General features: G+C 46.0%; 1 protein-coding gene across 1 annotated transcript in view; it reads left to right on the plus strand.

Annotated features, from left to right (window-relative positions):
• The window catches only part of LOC112223418 (inactive ubiquitin carboxyl-terminal hydrolase 54), a 51,258-nt gene that overhangs the window by 11,420 nt on the left and 17,338 nt on the right, over positions 1-22,500 (plus strand). The window contains exons 2-7 of the mRNA XM_042305226.1: positions 7,916-8,300; positions 10,917-11,009; positions 19,075-19,209; positions 21,780-21,893; positions 22,106-22,188; positions 22,489-22,500. The exon at positions 22,489-22,500 is cut by the window's right edge and continues 94 nt beyond it. Coding sequence (XP_042161160.1) covers positions 8,133-8,300; positions 10,917-11,009; positions 19,075-19,209; positions 21,780-21,893; positions 22,106-22,188; positions 22,489-22,500 — 605 coding nt within the window. The 5' untranslated portion in view covers positions 7,916-8,132. The remainder of the gene's footprint in view (positions 1-7,915; positions 8,301-10,916; positions 11,010-19,074; positions 19,210-21,779; positions 21,894-22,105; positions 22,189-22,488) is intronic.

Consider the following 22,500-nt stretch of genomic DNA (forward strand, 5'->3'; position numbering starts at 1 on the left):
TGACATTTGGAGAAACTTGAATAAACGTCAGGATCTGAAGTCAAACGGGTCTAACCGTCAAACGGGTCTAACCTTTTTGTGCCAGATAGCTGATCATATAACCTCGCCCATTGGCCTACCTTGTGATTACGGAAAATCATTTGAAATGTCAAGCACACTGTCACACAGATATATCGTAGAAGCGAGAGAGAGTTAGGACAGGAGAGGGAGGAGAGAGAGTCAGGACAGGAGAGGGAGGAGAGAGAGTTAGGACAGGAGAGGGAGGAGAGAGAGTTAGGACAGGAGAGGGAGGAGAGAGAGTCAGGACAGGAGAGGGAGGAGAGAGAGTTAGGACAGGAGAGGGAGGAGAGAGAGTTAGGACAGGAGAGGGAGGAGAGAGAGTTAGGACAGGAGAGGGAGGAGAGAGAGTCAGGACAGGAGAGGGAGGAGAGAGAGTCAGGACAGGAGAGGGAGGAGAGAGTGTTAGGACAGGAGCGGGAGGAGAGAGTCAGGACAGGAGAGGGAGGAGAGAGAGTCAGGACAGGAGAGGGAGGAGAGAGTGTCAGGACAGGAGATTGAGGAGAGAGAGTCAGGACAGGAGAGGGAGGAGAGAGAGTCAGGACAGGAGAGGGAGGAGAGAGAGTCAGGCTATAAGACTCAGTAATGTACCTCTCAGTAGTGGTGGTAGTTTTAGCGTGTGACTCAGTTGACGCTTGCAACACCAGAGTAGTGGGTTCGATTCCCACAGGGGCACCAGTATGGAAAAACAAATATGTAAATGTTTGCACTCACTACTGTAAGTTGCTCTGGATAAGAGCGTCTGATGAATTCTAAATGGCAGTGGTCCAGCCAGCTATAATATAAATACATCATAATGTTCTTTTACTGTGGTGGGCTGTCACCAACTTCTGTAAACTATTAGTGTCAGAGGGAGAAAAACCTAGGCAGAACTGAAACATCAGTGGTGTAGTGACCAACATGGGGGATGTGGAGCTTATGATGTTGGACCGCAGGGTCTCAGAGTTTGATTGAATATTAGTAGTACTTTGCCTCACCTTGGCTTCCGGGAACGCTGAAGCATCAACGCACATCGCCATCATTGTCACTAGGTCCAGGCTCCGGCCTTGTGTGTGTGTGTGTGTGTGTGTTTGTGTGTGTGTGTGTGTGTGTGTGTGTTGGACCAGTACAGACTACAGTGTGCTAAATCACTTGATTCGGCTTTTCCCTTACGTGCCTGCAGCTTGGCCTATTTCCCTGGTAACTAGCCGAGAAAATGAACAAACACACACGCATACACAAGAGCACATCAGTTCAGTTCTGGATGTTGTTGTTCTATTGAAGAAAATGTCAATGGGGACATGAACGCCACAGAAATCCAGGATAAATCCGTCTCTAGTTTGTTTCTGGCAAGCCAGTGTTGCGGGGTCAGGAGGTCGTGAGCAGGCTGTTGATTGGAGAGTTGTTGACAGCAGGCCGTGGTTCCTGTGGTGACCAGAGGGGAGGGCTTATATAATTCAATTCAAGGGCTTTATTGGCATGGGAAACATATGTTAACATTGCCAAAGCAAGTGAAATAGATAATAAACAAAAGTGAAATAAACAATAAAAATGAACAGTAAACATTACACTCACAGAAGTTCCAAAACAATAAAGACATTACAAATGTCACATTATGTCTATAAATAGTGTTGTAACGATGTACAAATGGTTAAAGTACAAAAGGGAAAATAAATAAACATCAATATGGGTTGTATTTACAATGGTGTTTGTTCTTCACTGGTTGACCTTTTCTTGTGGCAACAGGTCACACATCTTGCTGCTGTGATGTCACACTGTGTCACGTTCTGACCATCGTTCGTATGTGTTTTCCTTGTTTTAGTGTTGGTCAGGACGTGAGCTGGGTGGGCATTCTATGTTGTGTGTCTGGTTTGTCTATTTCTATGTTTGGCCTGATATGGTTCTCAATCAGAGGCAGGTGTTAGTCATTGTCTCTGATTGGGAACCATATTTAGGTAGCCTGTTTTGTGTTGGGTTTTGTGGGTGATTGTCCTTAGTGTCTTGATGTCCTTGGTCTGTGTGTATGTGCACCAGTATTAGGCTGTTTTCGTTACGTTTATTGTTTTGTAGTGTTTGTATTTAGATTTGTGTTGCTTCAGTTTAATAAACATGGATCACAATCTACACGCTGCATTTTGGTCCGACTCTCCTTCACCACAAGAGAACCGTTACACACTGTGGTATTTCACCCAATGGATATAAGAGTTTATCAAAATGTGGTTTGTTTTCAAATTATTTGTGGATCTGTGTAATCTGAGGGAAATATGTCTCTCTAATATGGTCATACATTGGGCAGGAGGTGAGGAAGTGCAGCTCAGTTTCCACCTCATTTTGTGGGCAGTGTGAACATAGTCTGTCTTCTCTTGAGAGCCAGGTCTGTCTACGGCGGCCTTTCTCAATAGCAAGGCTATGCTCACTGAGTCTACATAGTTGAAGATTTCCTTAATTTTGGGTCAGTCACAGTGGTCAGGTATTCTGCCACTGTGTACTCTCTGTTTAGGACCAAATAGCATTCTAGTTTGCTCTGTTTTTGTTAATTCTTTCCAATGTGTCAAGTAATTATCTTTTTGTTTTCTCATGATTTGGTTGGGTCTAATTGTGTTGCTGTCCAGGACCAGCTTGCTTTGGGGACTCTCCTTACCAGGTTCAGTTCTCTGTAGGTGATGGCTTTGTTGTTGTAAGGTTTGGGAATCGCTTCCTTTTAGGTGGTTGTGGAATTTATTGTCTCTTTTCTGGATTTTGATAAATAGCGGGTATCGGACTAATTCTGCTCTGCATGCATTATTTGGTGTTTTACACCAATACCCTGAGGATATTTTTGCAGAATTATGCATGCCGAATCTCAATTTGGTATTTGTCCCATCTTATGAAGTCTTGGTTGGTGAGCGGACCCCAGACCTCACAACCATAAAGGGCAATGGGTTCTTTAACTGATTCAAGTACTTTTAGCCAGATCCTAATTGGTACGTCAAATGTTATGTTCCTTTTGATGGCATAGAAGGCCCTTCTAGTCTTGTGCCTCAGATCGTTCACAGCTTTGTGGAAGGTACCTGTGGTGCTGATGTTTAGGCCCTGGTATGTACATATTTGTGTGCTCTAGTCTAGGGCAACAATGTCTAGATGGAATTCGTATTTGGGGTCCTGGCGACTGGACCTTTTTCGGAACACCATTATTTTTGTCTTACTGAGATTTACTGTCAGGGCCCAGGTCTGACAGAATCTGTGCAGAATATCTAGGTGCTGCTGTAGGCCCTCCTTGGTTGGTGACCGACGCACCAGACCATCAGCAAACAGACATTTGACTTCAGATTCTAGTAGGGTGAGGCCGGCTGCTGCAGACTGTTCTAGTGCCCTCACCAATTCATTTATATATGTTGAAGAGGGTCGGGCTCAAGCTGTATCCCTGTCTCCCCCACAGCCCTCTGGAAAGAAATGTGTGCGTTTTCTGCCAATTTTAACCAGGGGACTTGTTTGTGTACATGGATTTTGTAATGTATGTTTGAGTCAAACGCTTTTTTGAAATCAACAAAACATGAGAAGACTGTGCCTTTGTTTTGGTTTGTTTGTTTGTCAATTAGGGTGTGCAGGGTGAATATGTGGTCTGTCATACAGTAATTTGGTAAAAAGTCAATTTGACATTTGCTCAGTCCATTGTTTTCACTGAGGAAATGTACGAGTCTGCTGTTAATTTTAATTTTTTTATATATATTATTTTTTTTACCCCTTTTTCTCCCCAATTTCGTGGTATCCAATTGTTGTAGTAGCTACTATCTTGTCTCATCGCTACAACTCCCGTACGGGCTCGGGAGAGACTAAGGTTGAAAGTCATGCGTCCTCCGATACACAACCCAACCAAGCCGCCCTGCTTCTTAACACAGCGCGCATCCAACCAGCCTCACCAATGTGCCGGAGGAAACACTGTGCACCTGGCAACCTTGGTTAGCGCGCACTGCGCCCGGCCCACCACAGGAGTCGCTGGTGCGCAATGATGTTAATTATAATTTGTCCCTCCCTCTGTTTCTCTCTCTCCCCCTCCCTCTGTTTCTCTCTCTCTCCCCTCCCTCTGTTTCTCTTCTCCCCCCTCCCTCTGTTTCTCTCTCTCCCCCTCCCTCTGTTTCTCTCTCTCCCCCTCCCTCTGTTTCTCTCTCTCCCCCCTCCCTCTGTTTCTCTCTCTCCCCCCTCCCTCTGTTTCTCTCTCTCCCCCCTCCCTCTGTTTCTCTCTCTCCCCCTCCCTCTGTTTCTCTCTCTCCCCCCTCCCTCTGTTTCTCTCTCTCCCCCTCCCTCTGTTTCTCTCTCTCCCCCTCCCTCTGTTTCTCTCTCTCCCCCCTCCCTCTGTTTCTCTCTCTCCCCCTCCCTCTGTTTCTCTCTCTCCCCCTCCCTCTGTTTCTCTCTCTCCCCCTCCCTCTGTTTCTCTCTCTCCCCCTCCCTCTGTTTCTCTTCTCCCCCTCCCTCTGTTTCTCCCCCCCCTCCCTCTGTTTCTCTCTCTCCCCCTCCCTCTGTTTCTCTCTCTCCCCCTCCCTCTGTTTCTCTCTCTCCCCCCTCCCTCTGTTTCTCTCTCTCCCCCTCCCTCTGTTTCTCTCTCTCCCCCCCTCCCTCTGTTTCTCTCTCTCCCCCCTCCCTCTGTTTCTCTCTCTCCCCCCTCCCTCTGTTTCTCTCTCTCCCCCTCCCTCTGTTTCTCTCTCTCCCCCCCCCCTCTGTTTCTCTCTCTCCCCCTCCCTCTGTTTCTCTCTCTCCCCCTCCCTCTGTTTCTCCCCCCCCCTCTCCCTCTGTTTCTCTCTCTCCCCCCCCCTCCCTCTGTTTCTCTCTCTCCCCCCTCCCTCTGTTTCTCTCTCTCCCCCTCCCTCTGTTTCTCTCTCTCCCCCCTCTCTCTGTTTCTCTCTCATTCTCACCCAAACAATACAGTGTTATTAGAGTAGCATAGAGTGATATGCTTCTTGCTCCAACCAAACATGAAGGTGTGATTCATTGGTTAGCTGTTTATGTCCTGTAGTTAGGGCTGTTATGGTGATCACACCGGCGGTCACGAGTCATGAAGGCAGTGAAATTCCAAGGTAATTAGGCTTCTCCAAGATCTGATGCTCCTGTATGGTCATTAGTAGCCTACCAAACTTGCTAACTGCCTGGATTCAGCACTCTATAGTCCCTCTAATCACTTTGACAAATGTCTTCGAAGATCTGATCAAACACGTCATAGGTGAGTTCATGTAACGCAACATTTCTATATACGATGCAATTGCGTGAGAAAACAATTGAATCCATTCTATAGGCTAGGCCTACTATATTTATTCCTCAACTTTCTTAATATTAAGCACATTGCTTCTCTTTACGACAGGAGTATAGCCTACCTGGCTGGCATGAAAATGAACTATTTAAGTGCATTGATGACATGTATTTTTCCCCTGCCCCTGTTTTGAGACAGATGCACGATAATGGTCCATTATAAATCAAAACAAATTTCACACAGTGCATTTGGAAAGTATTCAGACCCCTTCTCCTAGAGACATTAGCGACATTCAGGTTGGCATGGTTCCTGCTGTCACCAGAGGGCGCATCAACTTCTTATGGGCAGGTGGAACGGTAGCGTCCCACCTGGCCAACATCTGGTGAAATTGCAGAGCGTGAAATACAAACTACAGAATTATACATATTTAACTTTCATAAAATCATAAGTTTAATACATCAAAATAAAGCTTAACTTCTTGTTAATCCAGCCGCTGTGTCAGGTTTCAAAAAGGCTTTACGGCGAAAGCAAACCATGCTATTATCTGAGGACAGCGCCCCAGAGAATCGTTATTGTCTTTACCGGAGAAAAATACCAAAGAACGCACTCTCTTCCACGCGCTTGGAAACACTACAGCCAAAATGGAAGCCACCTAGAAAAACTACAATTTCTGGCTCATTTTTCCAAAACCCATCAGGAAACTCTTTCTAAAGACTGTTGACATCTAGTGGAAGCCCTAGGAACTGCTATCTGGGAGGATGTTGCCTTATAAAAGTGACAGCCATTGAAAACAGTGGTAGGCTGAATTATTTTCTTTTGGGATGGTTTTGTCCTCGTGGTTTTGCCTGCCTTATCAGTTCTGTTATACTCACAGACATTATTTTAACAGTTTTAGAAACTTTAGAGTGTTTTCTATTCAAATCTACCAATTATATGCATATCCCAGCTTCTGGGCAGTTTGGGCTTTTCATCCAGACGTGAAACTACTGCCCCCTACCCAAGAGAGGTTAACGACACTCTGGTTGTCATGGTTACAGCTGTCACCAGAAGTCGCCAGAGACCATCCTAGAGACATTAACGAGACTCAGGTTGTCATGGTTCTTGCTGTCGCCAGAGGGCAGCAGAGACCATTCTAGAGACATTAACGGCACTCAGGTGTGTCCTATTTACTCATTATGATGTCACTGTTAATTGGTGTGTTTTCTGGTGTCCTTTGCTGAAGCTGGAATTGTTTACTGTGTGCGTTTGTTTCCTGAGTGACTTTTTTGAAACTTAGTGTTTGTTGTTTTTCAAGTGTACTGTGATCCTGCGACTACCGTTTCTCAGTAAGGTATTATGTTTAGCCTCCACTGATTCCTCGTCTGGTCTCTTCTCTACACCTGGGTTCAACCTCACCACGTCACATCAGTGGATGCCAGGAGATGCTAAATGTGTTTATGTTAATAAACGGTCAGTTATTTGCTTAACAATCCCCGGCTGACAAAATGTCATCACCGCCACAGCCCTACCTGTAGCTAATGTCATGTTAATAACTGTACACTATGTACAGCAGGGTACACACTGTATCTCTAATGCCACACAACCATGTTCTACTGTAGCCATCGCTATAGTAACAGCCCACTCCAACCATCCATCCACACACACACACACACAAACACACACCACCCGTACACCGCAGCATTCCTGTGACATCTGGCCCATCGCCAAAGGGTCGCTATGGCAGCACAGCACGGCAACGGGGGGAGGGAGGGCACTGCGGCTCCGCTACTGGCCAGTCTGTTACGCAACCTGTTTACACACACACACACATACGCACGCACGCACGCACACACACAGTGAGTAATACTGCTTTATAATATATCCCAGATAAAACTCTCCAGTAATGACATAACTGAGAAACATACATTGATGTCAGCAGCTTACCGTTACAGTACACTACTAGACTCCATACTACGAGTTGCATGACCATTCAGGCTACAATATTGTGAAATGGTATTTCCTGTGCAGTTAAAGAGTGACTGCCTTTAAAATGCAACAAAATCCCTTTGAAAACGGTCTATCTGGCATCAATGTGTCAGAAACAGTTATTCTAGTGACAATATTGACGACAAATGAATAGGATGATTTTGGTCATGAAGTCAGTCTGGTCTAAAACAGAGTTTGGAACATCTGTGCATCACAATGGGTAAATGAAGGTTTGGTTTTGATTTGACGATGACCATTTGCCCACTAACAGTGATTGCTCCCTATCCAATAGCATAAGCAGTGAGACAGATCCTCCCAGCAGCTCCAGAATACTGCACCAAACACCTTAGTTATATGTCAAATTGCTCAACCAAAATATCCTCTGCAAAAAACGTCAAAATGAATTCCTGACTTTCTGGAGTTATTTTAGATTCATTCTGGGGATTTAGAGGAAGTGAAATAGGCTTCCCCATCTGAAGTGTCTTATGGGGGACAAACATCATTAACTGATCTCTGAATCGGTCAGGAAACTGAAATCTCGTTTTTCTAACGAGCAACAGAAAAACACACCTGCCAATCGGCGTGTTCAGTGGCTGTTGAAATATGTCCTATACTGGAGGTCTGTTTGTTGTGTGTGTGTGCGGTACTGTATAAGAGATGTGGTGATTGTGTTGTGTGGTTTGTCTCTTGCAGGCAGAGTGAGAGCAGAGAAGAGATATTAGGCTGAACAGAAGTAAAGGACTGTGGAAGGACTGAAGACACTTACCAGAAAGAGACCAAAGCTCTCCATCGCTCTGTCTTCCTATTCTCTTTGTTTGTCATTCTCTCTCTAATGGGAGTAACTTAGAACACGTTGCTCCATCTCATTCCCCTGTCCCTCCCTGGTGACGGGAGCGCCCAGCAGGATGTGATGTCGTGGAAGAGGAACTACTTTGCGTCAGGCGGTGGCAGCGGAGATCCTGGTGGAGGGCTACAGGGACTGATCACGGCCCCTCGGACTATGGCCTCCTTCGCCCCGAGTAAAGGCCTTAGCAACGAACCTGGACAGAACAGCTGCTTCCTAAACAGTGCTCTGCAGGTACGCACGCACGCACACACACACACACACACACACACAGACTATGCTGTCATTCTCAGTGACCTCTCACTCTGAGTCCCGCAGAGCTATGATGGGAAAGATACAAAGAGCGATAGAGAGAGAGAGACAAAGACAGAGAGAAAAATAGACAATGAGAGAGGGAGAGAAGAAGGAGATATGATAGAGAGAGAGAGAGAAACAAAGAATTAGAAAACAAACCCAGTTTTGATAAACTCCCATATCTACTGGGTGAAATACCACAGTGTGCCATCACAGCAGCAAGATTTGTGACCTGTTGCCACAAGAAAAGGGCAACCAGTGAAGAACAAACACCATTGTAAATACAACCCATATTTTCCCTTTTGCACTTTAACCATTTGCACATCGGTACAACACTGTATATAGACACAATATGACATTTGAAATGTATTTATTCTTTTGGAACTTTTGTGAGTATAATATTTATTAAATTTTTTATTGTTTATTTCACTTTTGTTTATTATCTATTTCACTTGCTTTGGAAATGAAAACATGTTTCCCATGCCAATAAAGCCCATTAAATTGAAATGAGAGAGAGAGGGATAGAGAGAGAGAGAGAGTTTGGGGTAGAATATGTCTTCCCTGCGCTGTGGTGATGTATAAATAAATAAATAAACTAAGGAGGGATGGAGGAGAGAGGGAAAAGGGAGGAGAGAGGGTAGAGGGAGGAGAGAGGGAAGAGGAAGGAGAGAGGGAAGAGGGAAGGAGAGAGGGAAGAGGAAGGAGAGAGGGAGAGGGGGGAAGAGGGAGGAGAGAGGAGGGAAGAGAGGGGAAGAGAGAGGGAAGAGGGAGGAAGGGGAGGAGAGAGGAAGAGGGAGGAAGAGGGTAGAGGGAGAGGGAAGAGGAAGGAGAGAGGGAAGAGGAAGGAGAGAGGGAAGAGGGAGGGAAGAGGGAGGAGAGAGGGTAGAGGGAGGAGAGAGAGGAAGAGGAAGGAGAGAGGGAAGAGGAAGGAGAGAGGGAAGAGGAAGGAGAGAGGAAGAGGGAGGAGAGAGGAGGGAAGAGGGAAGAGAGAGGGAAGAGGGAGGAGAGAGGGAGGAGAGAGGGAAGAGGGAGGAGAGAGGGTAGAGGGAGGAGAGAGGGAAGAGGGAGGAGAGAGGGAAGAGGGAGGAGAGAGGGTAGAGGGAGGAGAGAGGGTAGAGGGAGGAGAGAGGGTAGAGGGAGGAGAGAGGGTAGAGGGAGGAGAGAGGGTAGAGGGAGGAGAGAGGGTAGAGGGAGGACGGAGGACGGAGGAAAGAGGGAGGACGGAGGGAAGAGGGAGGACAGAGGGAGGAGGGAGGGAAGAGGGAGGACGGAGGGAAGAGGGAGGACGGAGGGAAGAGGGAGGACGGAGGGAAGAGGGAGGACGGAGGACAGAGGGAGGACAGGAGGAGGGAAGAGGGAGGAGAGAGGGAAGAGGGAGGAGAGAGGGTAGAGGGAGGACAGAGGGAAGAGGGAGGGAAGAGGGAGGGAAGAGGGAGGGAAGAGGGAAGAGCAGAGGAAAGAGGAGAGAGGGCAGAGGGAAGGAGGGAGGGAAGAGGGAGGAGAGAGGGCAGAGGGAGGAGAGAGGGAAGAGGGAGGAGAGAGGGAAGAGGGAGGAGAGAGGGTAGAGGGAGGAGAGAGGGTAGAGGGAGGAGAGAGGGTAGAGGGAGGAGAGAGGGAGAGGGAGAGAGGGAAGAGGGAGGAGAGAGGGAAGAGGAAGAGGAAGGAGAGAGGGAAGAGGACGGAGAGAGGGTAGAGGGAAGACAGAGGGAGGAGAGAGGGAAGAGGACGGAGAGTGGGAGGAGAGAGGGAAGAGAGAGGGAAGAGGGAGGAGAGAGGGAAGAGGGAGGAGAGAGGGAAGAGGAAGGAGAGAAGGAAGAGAGAGGGAAGATGGAGAAAAGGGGGATGAAGGAGGACATCGGGAAGAGGGAGGGGAGATGGAGGATAGAGGGGAGATGGAGGAGAGAGGGAAGGGAGGTCAGAGGGAAGAGGCAGGACAGAGGGAAGCATCAGCATGCAATCTGTCACCATCCTCCCCTTTAACCTTAACCCTTAACACACACTGTTGTAAATAAGGGTGAAACTTTGCTGTCACAATACTGTATCCGACTCACATCACACTAAATGTTTCCCAGCAGAACTGGGATTCGAACCGTCAACCCTTCGGTTGCTGGTCCAACCTCTCGGTTTCCTGCCTCCCCTTCAAGGCCCAGTGCAGTCAAAAACATAATTGTTCTGTGTTTTATATTTCCACATTATGAGATTGGAATAATATTGTGAAATGATGGTAATTCCCTTCTTTTGATGGGATGTAGTTTTGACCTGCCTGGTGACATCAACATGAGTTAATAGTCAAATAATAATTTGTTCCACACCTGCAAATAACAGCTAGTTTTCTGTTTTCCCCTCCCCACTCAGACCACTGTCTAAATTCTTGCTTGAGAAATTGCTCCTTTCTTTTTGACCATTTAAATTGAAAACAATCACAGTAAGGTATTTATTTGTTACCCAGAAAATATTTGATATTGAGATAAAAACCTCAGCATTGGACCTTTAAAAATGTAAAGATATAAAATATACAAATCATGTAAATATATCAAATGTATGTTTTCTCTTTAGGTCCTGTGGCATCTGGATATCTTCCGTAGAAGTTTCCGGCAGCTGACCACCCACAAGTGTATGGAAGACTCCTGTATCTTCTGTGCCCTCAAGGTAGGTCTCCAAGGGCCCGTCATTCTCATGAGCACTTATTTAGCTATTATGAGTGTGTGTGTTCTATAAAGCATTCTAATGAGGCTGTGTGTACAGTATGTGTGTGTGTCTGTCTGAGTACATTGTGTAGTGTAGCAGTGTTGGTGTGTACAGAGACGTCAGCATTGTATAATGTAGTGTTGTCGGTGTGTACTATGTGTGTGTATAAGTGTGTTTGTAGCGGTGTGTGTGTGTGTGTGTTTTACACACTGTTCTATCTCCTGAGCCACTGTGAAATTAATTGGCTGACCGAAAGTGCTGAGCCAGCAGAACCCACGCTGGGGTGACACACGCACACACACACGCACGCACACACACACACAGGCATACTGGCTTGTATCTGAAGCAGCATGGTTGGTGTATGTGTGAGGCAATAGTAATGCTAACTGCTGTGAGTTGAAAGGATTCTGTCTGCTGATCAGACAACAGTTTATTTTTTTTATAACACCTAGAGGTGACCTTATTACACCTATTGGCCTGGTACTCAGGGCTCTATTATCCCTCCATCAGGTCCTATTGGCCTGGTACTCAGGGCTCTATTATCCCTCCATCAGGTCCTATTGGCCTGGTACTCAGGGCTCTATTATCCCTCCATCAGGTCCTATTGGCCTGGTACTCAGGGCTCTATTATCTCTCCATCAGGTCCTATTGGCCTGGTACTCAGGGCTCTATTATCCCTCCATCAGGTCCTATTGGCCTGGTACTCAGGGCTCTATTATCCCTCCATCAGGTCCTAATGGCCTGGTACTCAGGGCTCTATTATCCCTCCATCAGGTCCTATTGGTCTGGTACTTAGGGCTCTATTATCCCTCCATCAGATCCTATTGGCTTGGTACTCAGGGCTCTATTATCCCTCCATCAGATCCTATTGGCCTGGTACTCAGGGCTCTATTATCCCTCCATCAGGTCCTATTGGCCTGGTACTCAGGGCTCTATTATCCCTCCATCAGGTCCTATTGGCCTGGTACTCAGGGCTCTATTATCTCTCCATCAGGTCCTATTGGCCTGGTACTCAGGGCTCTATTATCTCTCCATCAGGTCCTATTGGCCTGGTACTTAGGGCTCTATTATCCCTCTAACCACTCTGACATCGATACAGATGAAAGATGGTGCTGTACTGGATGGCCACCGTTTTACAGGCTCCAACACAACTTTGCTATTTTGTGATTATTTTGCCATTTATTTTTACTTTATTTTCACGAAATGTATCCGTTATTATTTCTTACAATCAACAAGAACTTTTAAACATCAGACAGACAGTTACTTACCCCAATAGGCTCTATGCATTATTCCGCCTCCAACGTTCTGATTGACTTCCGACCGGGTTGATGACTTCCGGAGCGAGTTCTGCTATTGTTTTTATCATTAGCTTACTAGCTATCGTCAATGCATTTCTGACTGAAATAGTTCGCAATGACTATGTTTAAATTACAGCCCCGCGAAGGAGGTGCTAATGAACATTGTTCAGTCCCTCTGTGTTCAGTTTCTTCCAAATGTAATGGTCTCCCAGTCGATGTAGAGCTCAGAAAGAGGTGGCTAGTGGCAGTACGTCGTGACAACTTTACTGTCACCAAACACACAAAGGTGTAGTACACATATCGTCGAAAGTGACTTAGTTGAGGGACAAATTGGGGGGCGACAACAAGAGGTGTTGTTCCTACTGTCTTCGCATAGAACTGGCACATTCAAAAGAGACCTGATGTTTGGGAAAGAAGACTGAAACCTCCTGCTCCGACTGAGGGGGATGAAGAACAAAGTGCGCTGTCTTTGGACTGTGCCGTCTCTGATCCGGTCCAGAGCATGGGCCAAGCCAGTGTAAATGTACGTGTTTATTTGCTAGCAGCAAAATAATAATTGGTTTATCTACGACATGTATCAATCATTTGTGTTGTAGTGGATATCAGTTTGTGTGGAGCTTGTATTGGCTTTAATTAGGCAATGAGTAACAGGGGTGGGGGAAAGAAATCAAGTCAACACAGTACAGCCAGAATTAAATGCAAGATCCATTCAGGTGCGAGAGACACTTCTGCAAGTAGTGGTAAAAATAAGTGGTCAACTTTCTCTCTTATAGTTGTTGAAACCTGTAGATCTTTATATATCCTTTCAACTAGGATGTCCTCCTGTGCACAGATGACAAAGTCACACCAGCTACAACCTGTGAGAAGGATTTGACCTCACACCAGCTGAACTTTATATATCTTTCAACTAGCCAGTAGTAAGCTACAACCTGAGATCTCTTCAACTTCAGCTCTCCATTCTGTATCTTCAGGTAAGGGCAGTCAACATAACTTGGTACATTTGGGCACTTGACCTCTAAGAGTCTGGGATCAAATATGATTCCATCTGGAGAGGATCCTAACCACGGAGCATCTGGGTGCACTACGAAGCCAGACGGAAAGATGTTAACATTCTTCAGTGTGCAGTACTCCTGTACAGCCGCTGGCTCCATGGCTAGCCCCCTCTTCATCTCCATGGTCTGCATACCAGATCCCTGTACAGCCACTGGCTCCATGGCTAGCCCCCTCTTCATATCCATGGTCTGCATACCAGATCCCTGTACAGCCACTGGCTCCATGGCTAGCCCCCTCTTCATATCCATGGTCTGCATACCAGATCCCTGTACAGCTGCTGGCTCCATGGCTAGCTCCCTCTTCATCTCCATGGTCTGCATACCAGATCCCTGTACAGCCATTGGCTCCATGGCTAGCCCCTCTTCATCTCCATGGTCTGCATACCAGATCCCTGTACAGCCACTGGCTCCATGGCTAGCCCCCTCTTCATATCCATGGTCTGCATACCAGATCCCTGTACAGCTGCTGGCTCCATGGCTAGCTCCCTCTTCATCTCCATGGTCTGCATACCAGATCCCTGTACAGCCATTGGCTCCATGGCTAGCCCCTCTTCATCTCCATGGTCTGTATACCAGATCCCTGTACAGCCCTTGGCTCCATGGCTAGCCCCTTCATCTCCATGGTCTGCATACCAGATCCCTGTACAGCCACTGGCTCCATGGCTAGCCCCCTCTTCATCTCCATGGTCTGCATACCAGATCCCTGTACAGCCACTGGCTCCATGGCTAGCCCCCTCTTCATCTCCATGGTCTGCATACCAGATCCCTGTACAGCCACTGGCTCCATGGCTAGCCCCCTCTTCATCTCCATGGTCTGCATACCAGATCCCTGTACAGCCACTGGCTCCATGAAAAAAAACGTTCCCATTTTAGACGGGATATTTTGTCAGGACAAGATGCTAGAATATGCATATAATTGACAGCTTTGGATAGAAAACACTCTAACGTTTCCAAAACTGTAAAGATATTGTCTGTGAGTATAACATAACTGATGTTGCAGGCGAAAGCCTGAGAAAAATCCAATCTGGAAGTGCCCCATATTTTGAAAGCGCTGCGTTCCAATGAGTCCCTATTGAGCTGTGAATGTGCCATCAACTAGCCTAAGCTTTCTACGTATTCCCCAAGAAGTCTACAGCATTGTGACGTAGTTTTACGCATTTATGTTGAAGAATAGCCGTAGGCGGCTACATTGCGTAAGTGGTCACCTGATTGCTCCCAGGGTGACTCTCACGTAAAATACAGAGGTAGCCATTACTCCAATCGGTCCTACTGAAAAACGAATTGTCCCGACGGATATATTATCTATCGATAGATATTTGAAAAACACCTTGAGGATTGATTATTAACAACGTTTGCCATGTTTTTGTCGATATTATGGAGCTAATTTGGAATATTTTTTGCCATTTTCGTGACTGCAATTTCCGGGCGATTTCTCACCCAAACATGAAGAACAAACGGAGCTATTTCGCCTACAAAAATAATCTTTTTGGAAAAAATTTACTTTGGTTATCTACCTGGGAGTCTCGTGAGTGAAAACATCTGAAGTTCATCAAAGGTAAACGATTTAATTTGATTGCTTTTCTGATTTTCGTGACAAGGTTGCCTGCTGCTAGCTAGGCATAATGCTATGCTAGTCTATCGATAAACTTACACAAATGCTTGTCTAGCTTTGGCTGTAAAGCATATTTTGAAAATCTGAGATGACAGGGTGATTAACAAAAGGCTAAGCTGTGTTCCAATATATTTCACTTGGGATTTTCATGAATAGGAAGATTTTCTAGGAATAGTTATGTCCGTTGCGTTATGCTAATTGGTGTCAGGCGATGATTACGCTCCCGGACCCGGGTTGGGGAGTACACATACTGTACATGTCAGTACATACACACAACAAGTTGGTCGCTATGGAAACAGTTTGGAATTTCCAACACATATATTTTTCTCATTAAAGATGTGATGCAGTCAGTCTTTTCTCAACTCTTAGCCAAGAGAGACTGGCATGTATAGTGTTAATATTATCCCTGCGATTACATTGAAAACGTGCTGCTCTGTCCTGGGCCAGCAGCAGCATAATTAGTTCTTTCTTTGCAGCACTGGACCATACAACTGGCATCTAAAAGAAATGTGTTTAGTTTGTCCCATCAAGATTTACATGCTAAAATGGCCACTGTATACTGCGCTCCAAACGTTCTGTCTATGAGTCTGGGAGAGAACGTACAGGCCTAGGCCATGCTGCTGGTTCACTATTTGTGCAGGGCAAACGATTTTCACTTTGGCCCTCCTTCTGTACCCATAGGAGAGAGAGAATGGGAGGGTGAGGAGAGAGAGAGTGAGAGCGAGAGAGGGAGGGGGAGTGACAGGGGAAGGGAGGGATGAATGAATGTGGAAGTGGTGTCGATTGCACCTGTCCTCTCTTAGTGATGCTTAGGAATTTTCCCTTCAACTCAATCTCACACACACCTCCCTCCTCCCCTGTCTATATCTCTCCTAATCCCTTCCTCTCTCCCTTCCCTCTCTCCCCCCCTGTCTATATCTCTCCTAATCCCTTCCTCCCTCCTCCCCTGTCTATATCTCTCCTAATCCCTTCCTCCCTCCTCCACCTATCTATATCTCTCCTAATCCCTTCCTCTCTCCTTCTCTCCCTCCTCCCCTGTCTATATCTCTCCTAATCCCTTCCTCTCTCCCTTCCCTCTCTCCCCCCTGTCTATATCTCTCCTAATCCCTTCCTCCCTCCTCCCCTGTCTATATCTCTCCTAATCCCTTCCTCTCTCCCTTCCCTCCCTCCTCCCCCTGTCTATATCTCTCCTAATCCCTTCCTCTCTCATTCCCTCCCTCCTCCCCTGTCTATATCTCTCCTAATCCCTTCCTCTCTCATTCCCTCCCTCCTCCCCTTGTCTATATCTCTCCTAATCCCTTCCTCCCTCCTCCCCTGTCTATATCTCTCCTAATCCCTTCCTCTCTCCTTCCCTCCCTCCTTCCCTGTCTATATCTCTCCTAATCCCTTCCTCTCTCCTTCCCTCCCTCCTCCCACTGTCTATATCTCTCCTCCTCCCTTCCTCTCTCCTTCCCTCCCTCCTCCCCTGTCTATATCTCTCCTAATCCCTTCCCCTCTCCTTCCCTCCCTCCTCCCCCTATCTATATCTCTCCTAATCCCTTCCTCCCTCCTCCCCTGTCTATATCTCTCCTAATCCCTTCCTCTCTCCTTCCCTCCCTCCCCCCTATCTATATCTCTCCTAATCCCTTCCTCCCTCCTCCCCCTATCTATATCTCTCCTAATCCCTTCCTCCCTCCTCCCCTGTCCAAATCTCTCATCCTCCCTTCCTCTCTCATTCCCTCCCTCCCTCTGTAGGATATATTCCCCCTCTATTTTCCTTGGAGCATTGCTGCAGTCAGGAGCGCCACCGTGACACACACACACAGACACGCGCATACACACCACCAGTGGAAGCCGGTGATTTGAAAAGTTGAGGAGGATGGGAGACGCACGGTGTAGGCACAGAGATGTCAAAGTGTTTAAAAAATTGTCAAAAGAGTAATTACTTTAACCTTAAGCGTTTAATAAAGACATTTATAGTACAATGTTTTGGGGAATGGGAATGAGAGGGCTACTTACACAGTGTTTGGAAGGGATCACAGCAGTGATTGAATGAGGGTATGAGGCATGAGTTGAGGTGTTCAGAGGCTTGACTTCAGTGCAGGACAGGATTTGACTGGGAAGACCATAAACAATAACACTACACAGTTAGACAAAAGAGCTAAGAGTGAGTTAGTCCAAGCAAAATCATTGATGTGTAATAATGTGATTGTGTTTGTGTATGTGATTGACTCCACATACGGTAATGAGAGAAAATTGATGGAGGTAGTCACAGTGCTTGGAGAGGAAACATTCAATGTGCCAGTGGATGAGCTGACATGAGACATTGCTTCAGTTCATGTCAGGACAGAGTTGACAATGGTAGTTGAGTGGAGTTGTCCTCACCTCTTGATCAGGGAATAGGAGGGGACTTAGCTGTAAATACAAATAGCAGATACATTCTATTACAGCTGCGCCATTGTAGGTTGAACAAGTTTCTCCATGAAGTTAAACACAGACTGTGCATCTCTCCCACTTGACACATCAAAGTAGCTCAAGAAACGTTCCTGAATAAAGCCCTGATCATCCACATACCTGACAGTAACTGACAACTGCAAGCAGACTGGTGGCACCATAGGTCCCAGAGTAGTCAGACTGGTGGCACCATAGGTCCCAGAGTAGTCAGACTGGTGGCACCATAGGTCCCAGAGTAGTCAGACTGGTGGCACCATAGGTCCCAGAGTAGTCAGACTGGTGGCACCATAGGTCCCAGAGTAGTCAGACTGGTGGCACCATAGGTCCCAGAGTAGTCAGACTGGTGGCACCATAGGTCCCAGAGTAGTCAGACTGGTGTGGTGGGGCAATTTTTATCCCCTGGGGCCCGGAGTTTTTTGAAAAACCCTGTCAAACTGCAGCAACCTTATACTTGTTCATATGAATTACATTTAGATGAGATTAGGAAGGGGATTTCCTCTACCCAGACGCAGACAACTGATAGACAGTAAAACTCTCAGGGCTGAGCTTTATGTATGTTTGCATCATGCAGGCCTATGCAACTGTAGGCCCTATAAAACGTTAACCCACATCTGTCATCACTATTATGTTGATTGATTACTTCCAGATAAACTGCACACTCGTGCTGGTAACGTTAGCTAGCTAGCTACTGAAGTTACCATGGCACATTTAAATAAAATGCAGTAAATGGACACAAAAATAAAGTTCTAAAACCAAAAAAACTCCTCCGTCTCCTGTAAATTGAAAAAACTAATTTGAATTGAATAATAGTAAAAAAAAAATATCACTTTTCACTCTATTCAACAATATCTCTATCCAACAATGTCACCAAGCTTCTCAACACATAGAACCCCCATAATGCTCTGTGGCACAATCCCAATACAACACACTAGTAGGTTCATTCTCTGATCCTACATCTGTGATTGGATGGACAACATGTCAGTTCATACTGCAAAAGTCTTTATTGGTTGGAGGACGTCCTCTGGAAGTGGTCAAAATTACTGTGTTTGTCTATGGAAGGGGGTGAGGCCAACAAGCCTCCTAGGTTTTGTATTGAAGTCAATGTAGCCAGAGGAGGACGGAAGCTAATTGTCCTCTGGCTACACCATGGTGCTACCCCAGACAGTGCTGTTGAAGTTACTGTAGACCTTCATTGCAAAACAGTGTATTTTAATCAATTATTTGGTGACATATGAATATATTTAGTATAGTTTTATTTAAAAAGGATAACTTTTTTAATGTTTCATTATTTTTATGAAATTTCACTGAGGAGGATGGTCCACACACACACACACACACACACACACACACACACACACACACACACACACACACACACACACACACACACACACACACACACACACACACACACCTCTCTAGCCTTAAATGGGTGTCCCAGTTTTAGTGAAAGAGGTCATATTAGTACTGTTGTAATACGTTTCCTCACCATGGTAGACTTTCAACCAAGATACAACTGCCTGGACAGAGTGGTATTATGCTACTGTATGTTCTACTCCGGAAAGCTGCAATTTGCTCAGTTCTAGTGTGTGTGTGTGTGTGTGTGTGTGTGTGTGTGTGTGTGAGTATAGAGTATATTTGCCCAGTTCCAGTTCAGCAGTGAGCGTGTGTTACCGTCCGACATGTTGCGGAGCGCACTAGCCAAGACCTTCCAGGACGAACAACGCTTCCAGCTGGGGATCATGGACGACGCAGCAGAATGCTTTGTAAGTAAGACACACACACACACACACACACACACACACTAACACTCCTCATGGAGAGCAACTGGGTATGCAGTCTTCTACTCCAGTCCTGCTTTAACACACCTGATTCTAATTGATTAACTAAATCAGGTGTGTTAGTGTAGGGCTGGAACTAAATTCTGCAAGAGGAAGGTTGTCCATCTAACTCCTGTCTGTTCTGTTCTCCTGTCTTCATTGCTCACAGCCCAGCTCTGCTAGCATTAGCCATTTAGCTTAAAACACTGTCCCTCTCTAAAGGACTATCTGGACATACAGGACGTGTCAGTGTTTATCCCAGTGTGTGTGTTTATCCCAGTGTTTCTGTGTCTATCCCAGTGTGACAGTGTTTATCCCAGTGTGTCTATGTTTATCCCAGTATATCAGTGTTTATCCCAGTGTATCAGTGTTTATCCCAGTGTGTCTATGTTTATCCCAGTATATCAGTGTTTATCCCAGTGTGTCTATGTTTATCCCAGTATATCAGTGTTTACCCCAGTGTGTGTGTTTATCCCAGTGTTTCTGTGTCTATCCCAGTGTGACAGTGTTTATTCCAGTGTGACAGTGTTTATCCCAGTGTGTCTGTGTTTATCCCAGTGTATCAGTGTTTACCCCTGTGTGTCAGTTTTATCCCAGTGTGTCAGTGTTTATCCCAGTGTATCAGTGTTTATCCCAGTGTATCAGTGTTTATCCCAGTGTGATAGTGTTTATCCCAGTGTATCAGTGTTTATTCCAGTGTGACAGTGTTTATCCCAGTGTATCAGTGTTTATCCCAGTGTATCAGTGTTTACCCCAGTGTGATAGTGTTTATCCCAGTGTGTCAGTGTTTATCCCAGTGTATCAGTGTTTATCCCAGTGTATCAGTGTTTATCCCAGTGTGATAGTGTTTATCCCAGTGTATCAGTGTTTATCCCAGTGTATCAGTGTTTATCCCAGTGTGATAGTGTTTATCCCAGTGTGACAGTGTTTATCCCAGTGTATCAGTGTTTATCCCAGTGGTTCAATGTTTACCCCTGTGTGTCAGTGTTTATCCCAGTGTATCAGTGTTTATCCCAGTGTGTCAGTGTTTATCCAAGTGTATTAGTGTTTATCACAGTGTGATAGTGTTTATCCCAGTGTGTCAGTGTTTATCCAAGTGTATCAGTGTTTATCACAGTGTGATAGTGTTTATCCCAGTGTATCAGTGTTTATCCCAGTGTGATAGTGTTTATCCCAGTGTGATAGTGTTTATCCCAGTGTATCAGTGTTTATCCCAGTGTGATAGTGTTTATCCCAGTGTATCAGTGTTTATCCCAGTGTGTCAGTGTTTATCCCAGTGGTTCAATGTTTACCCCTGTGTGTCAGTGTTTATCCCAGTGTGTCAGTGTTTATCCAAGTGTATCAGTGTTTATCACAGTGTGACAGCGTTTATCCCAGTATTATAGTGTTTCTCCCAGTGTCAGTGTTTATCCCAGTGTGACAGTGTTTATCCCAGTGTGTCAGTGTTTTTCCCAGTGTGACAGTGTGATAATTGCTTTTCAGCTAATAAGAGATGGAGTTATCAGTCAACAGACAGAGGAGGGGGAGAGAGGATGAGGGGCGAGGAGGATGAAAGGAGAGGAGGAGGAACGTTTTTGGCGGAGGGGAGAGTGAGAACCCTGGAGAGGGATGGAGGATTGAGAGAGGGAGAACGAGGGAAGTGGGAGGTTTGGGACAGAGGGATATAGGCTATCCCTAACCATCACATTGCCTCCACCATGCGTGACAGATGGCGTCATCACTCCTCTCCTCCAGCATCTTTTCCATTTTTCTGCGTCTCACAAATGTTCTTCTTTATGATCCGAACACCTCAACCTTAGATCAGTTTGTCCATAACACTTTTCTTCAAATCTTCCTCTGTCCAGTGTCTGTGTTCTTTTGCCCATCTTAATCTTTGTTGTTATTGGCCAGTCTGAGATATGGCTTTTTCTTTGCATCTCTGCCTAGAAGGCCTCATCCCGGAGTTGCCTCTTCACTGTTGACGTTGAGACTGGTGTTTTGCGGGTACTATTTAATGAAGCTGCCAGTTGGGGACTTGTAAGGCGTCTTTTTCTCAAACTAGACACTCTAATGTACTTGTCCTCTTGCTCTGCAGTGAGGCCTCCCACTCCTCTTTCTATTCTGGTTAGAGACAGTTTGCGCTGTTCTGTGAAGGGAGTAGTACACAGCGTTGTACGAGATCTTCAGTTTCTTGGCAATTTCTTGAATGGAATAGCCTTCATTTCTCAGAACAAGAATAGACTGACAAGTTTCAGAAGAAAGTTATTTGTTTCTGGCCATTTTGAGCCTGTAATCGAATGCTGATGCTCCAGATCCTCAACTAGTCTAAAGAAGGCCAGTTTTATTGCTTCTTTAATCAGAACATCAGTTTTCAGTGGTGCTAACATAATTACAAAAGGGATTTCTAATGATCAATTAGCCTTGCCCCTAGTGGCTGGCTTTGAATGAGTCTCCCGACTTCCTGGGCACCTGGACGGATGTGGAGTATTGCCTTGGATCTTGACTGACCAGGCTGTGTGTGTGTGTCTGTGTTACAGGAGAACCTGCTGATGCGTATCCATTTCCACATCAGCGCAGAGACCAGAGAGGACATCTGTACGTCTAAACACTGTATACCACACCAGAAGTTTGCCATGACGCTGTTCGAACAGGTGGGACACTAAGCCACTTCATTACCACATTTATAGGGATTTTCTATGAACAATTGTAGCATTATTGGATCAATAAAGTGTAGGACAGAAGAGACACCCAGTCGACGCCGAGGCCCCTGAGAACTGGGGCTCAACATCAGATGTGTTACTGCACCCAGGCCCTTGGTGGATAAGAGGCCATCTTTCTAATGTATTCTGTTTGTGTTTGTCAGTGTGTGTGCAGTAGTTGTGGAGCCTCGTCGGACCCCCTTCCCTTCATTCAGATGGTTCACTACATCTCTACCACGTCCCTCTGGTAACACCAGGCATGTCTGTGTGTGTAGTGTGTGTGTATAGTCCATTGTGTGTTCTTGAGGATGTGTGTGTGTAGTGTGTGTAGTGCGTGTGTGTGTGTGTATGTGTGTGTGCACGTGTGTGTGTACTACAATGTTCACGTGTGTATAGTTCATTGTGTGTTCTTGAGGATGTGTGTGTATGTGTGTGTGTATAGTCCATTGTTTGTTCTTAAGGACGTGTGTGTGTGTGTGTATAGTCCATTGTGTGCTCTTGAGGATGTGTGTGTATAGTCCAGTGTGTCTGTGTGTCCTTGCTGCAGTAACCAGGCGGT

The sequence above is a fragment of the Oncorhynchus tshawytscha genome, linkage group LG24 (genome assembly GCF_018296145.1).
Source record: "Oncorhynchus tshawytscha isolate Ot180627B linkage group LG24, Otsh_v2.0, whole genome shotgun sequence".
NCBI classification, from domain to species: Eukaryota; Metazoa; Chordata; class Actinopteri; order Salmoniformes; family Salmonidae; genus Oncorhynchus; species Oncorhynchus tshawytscha.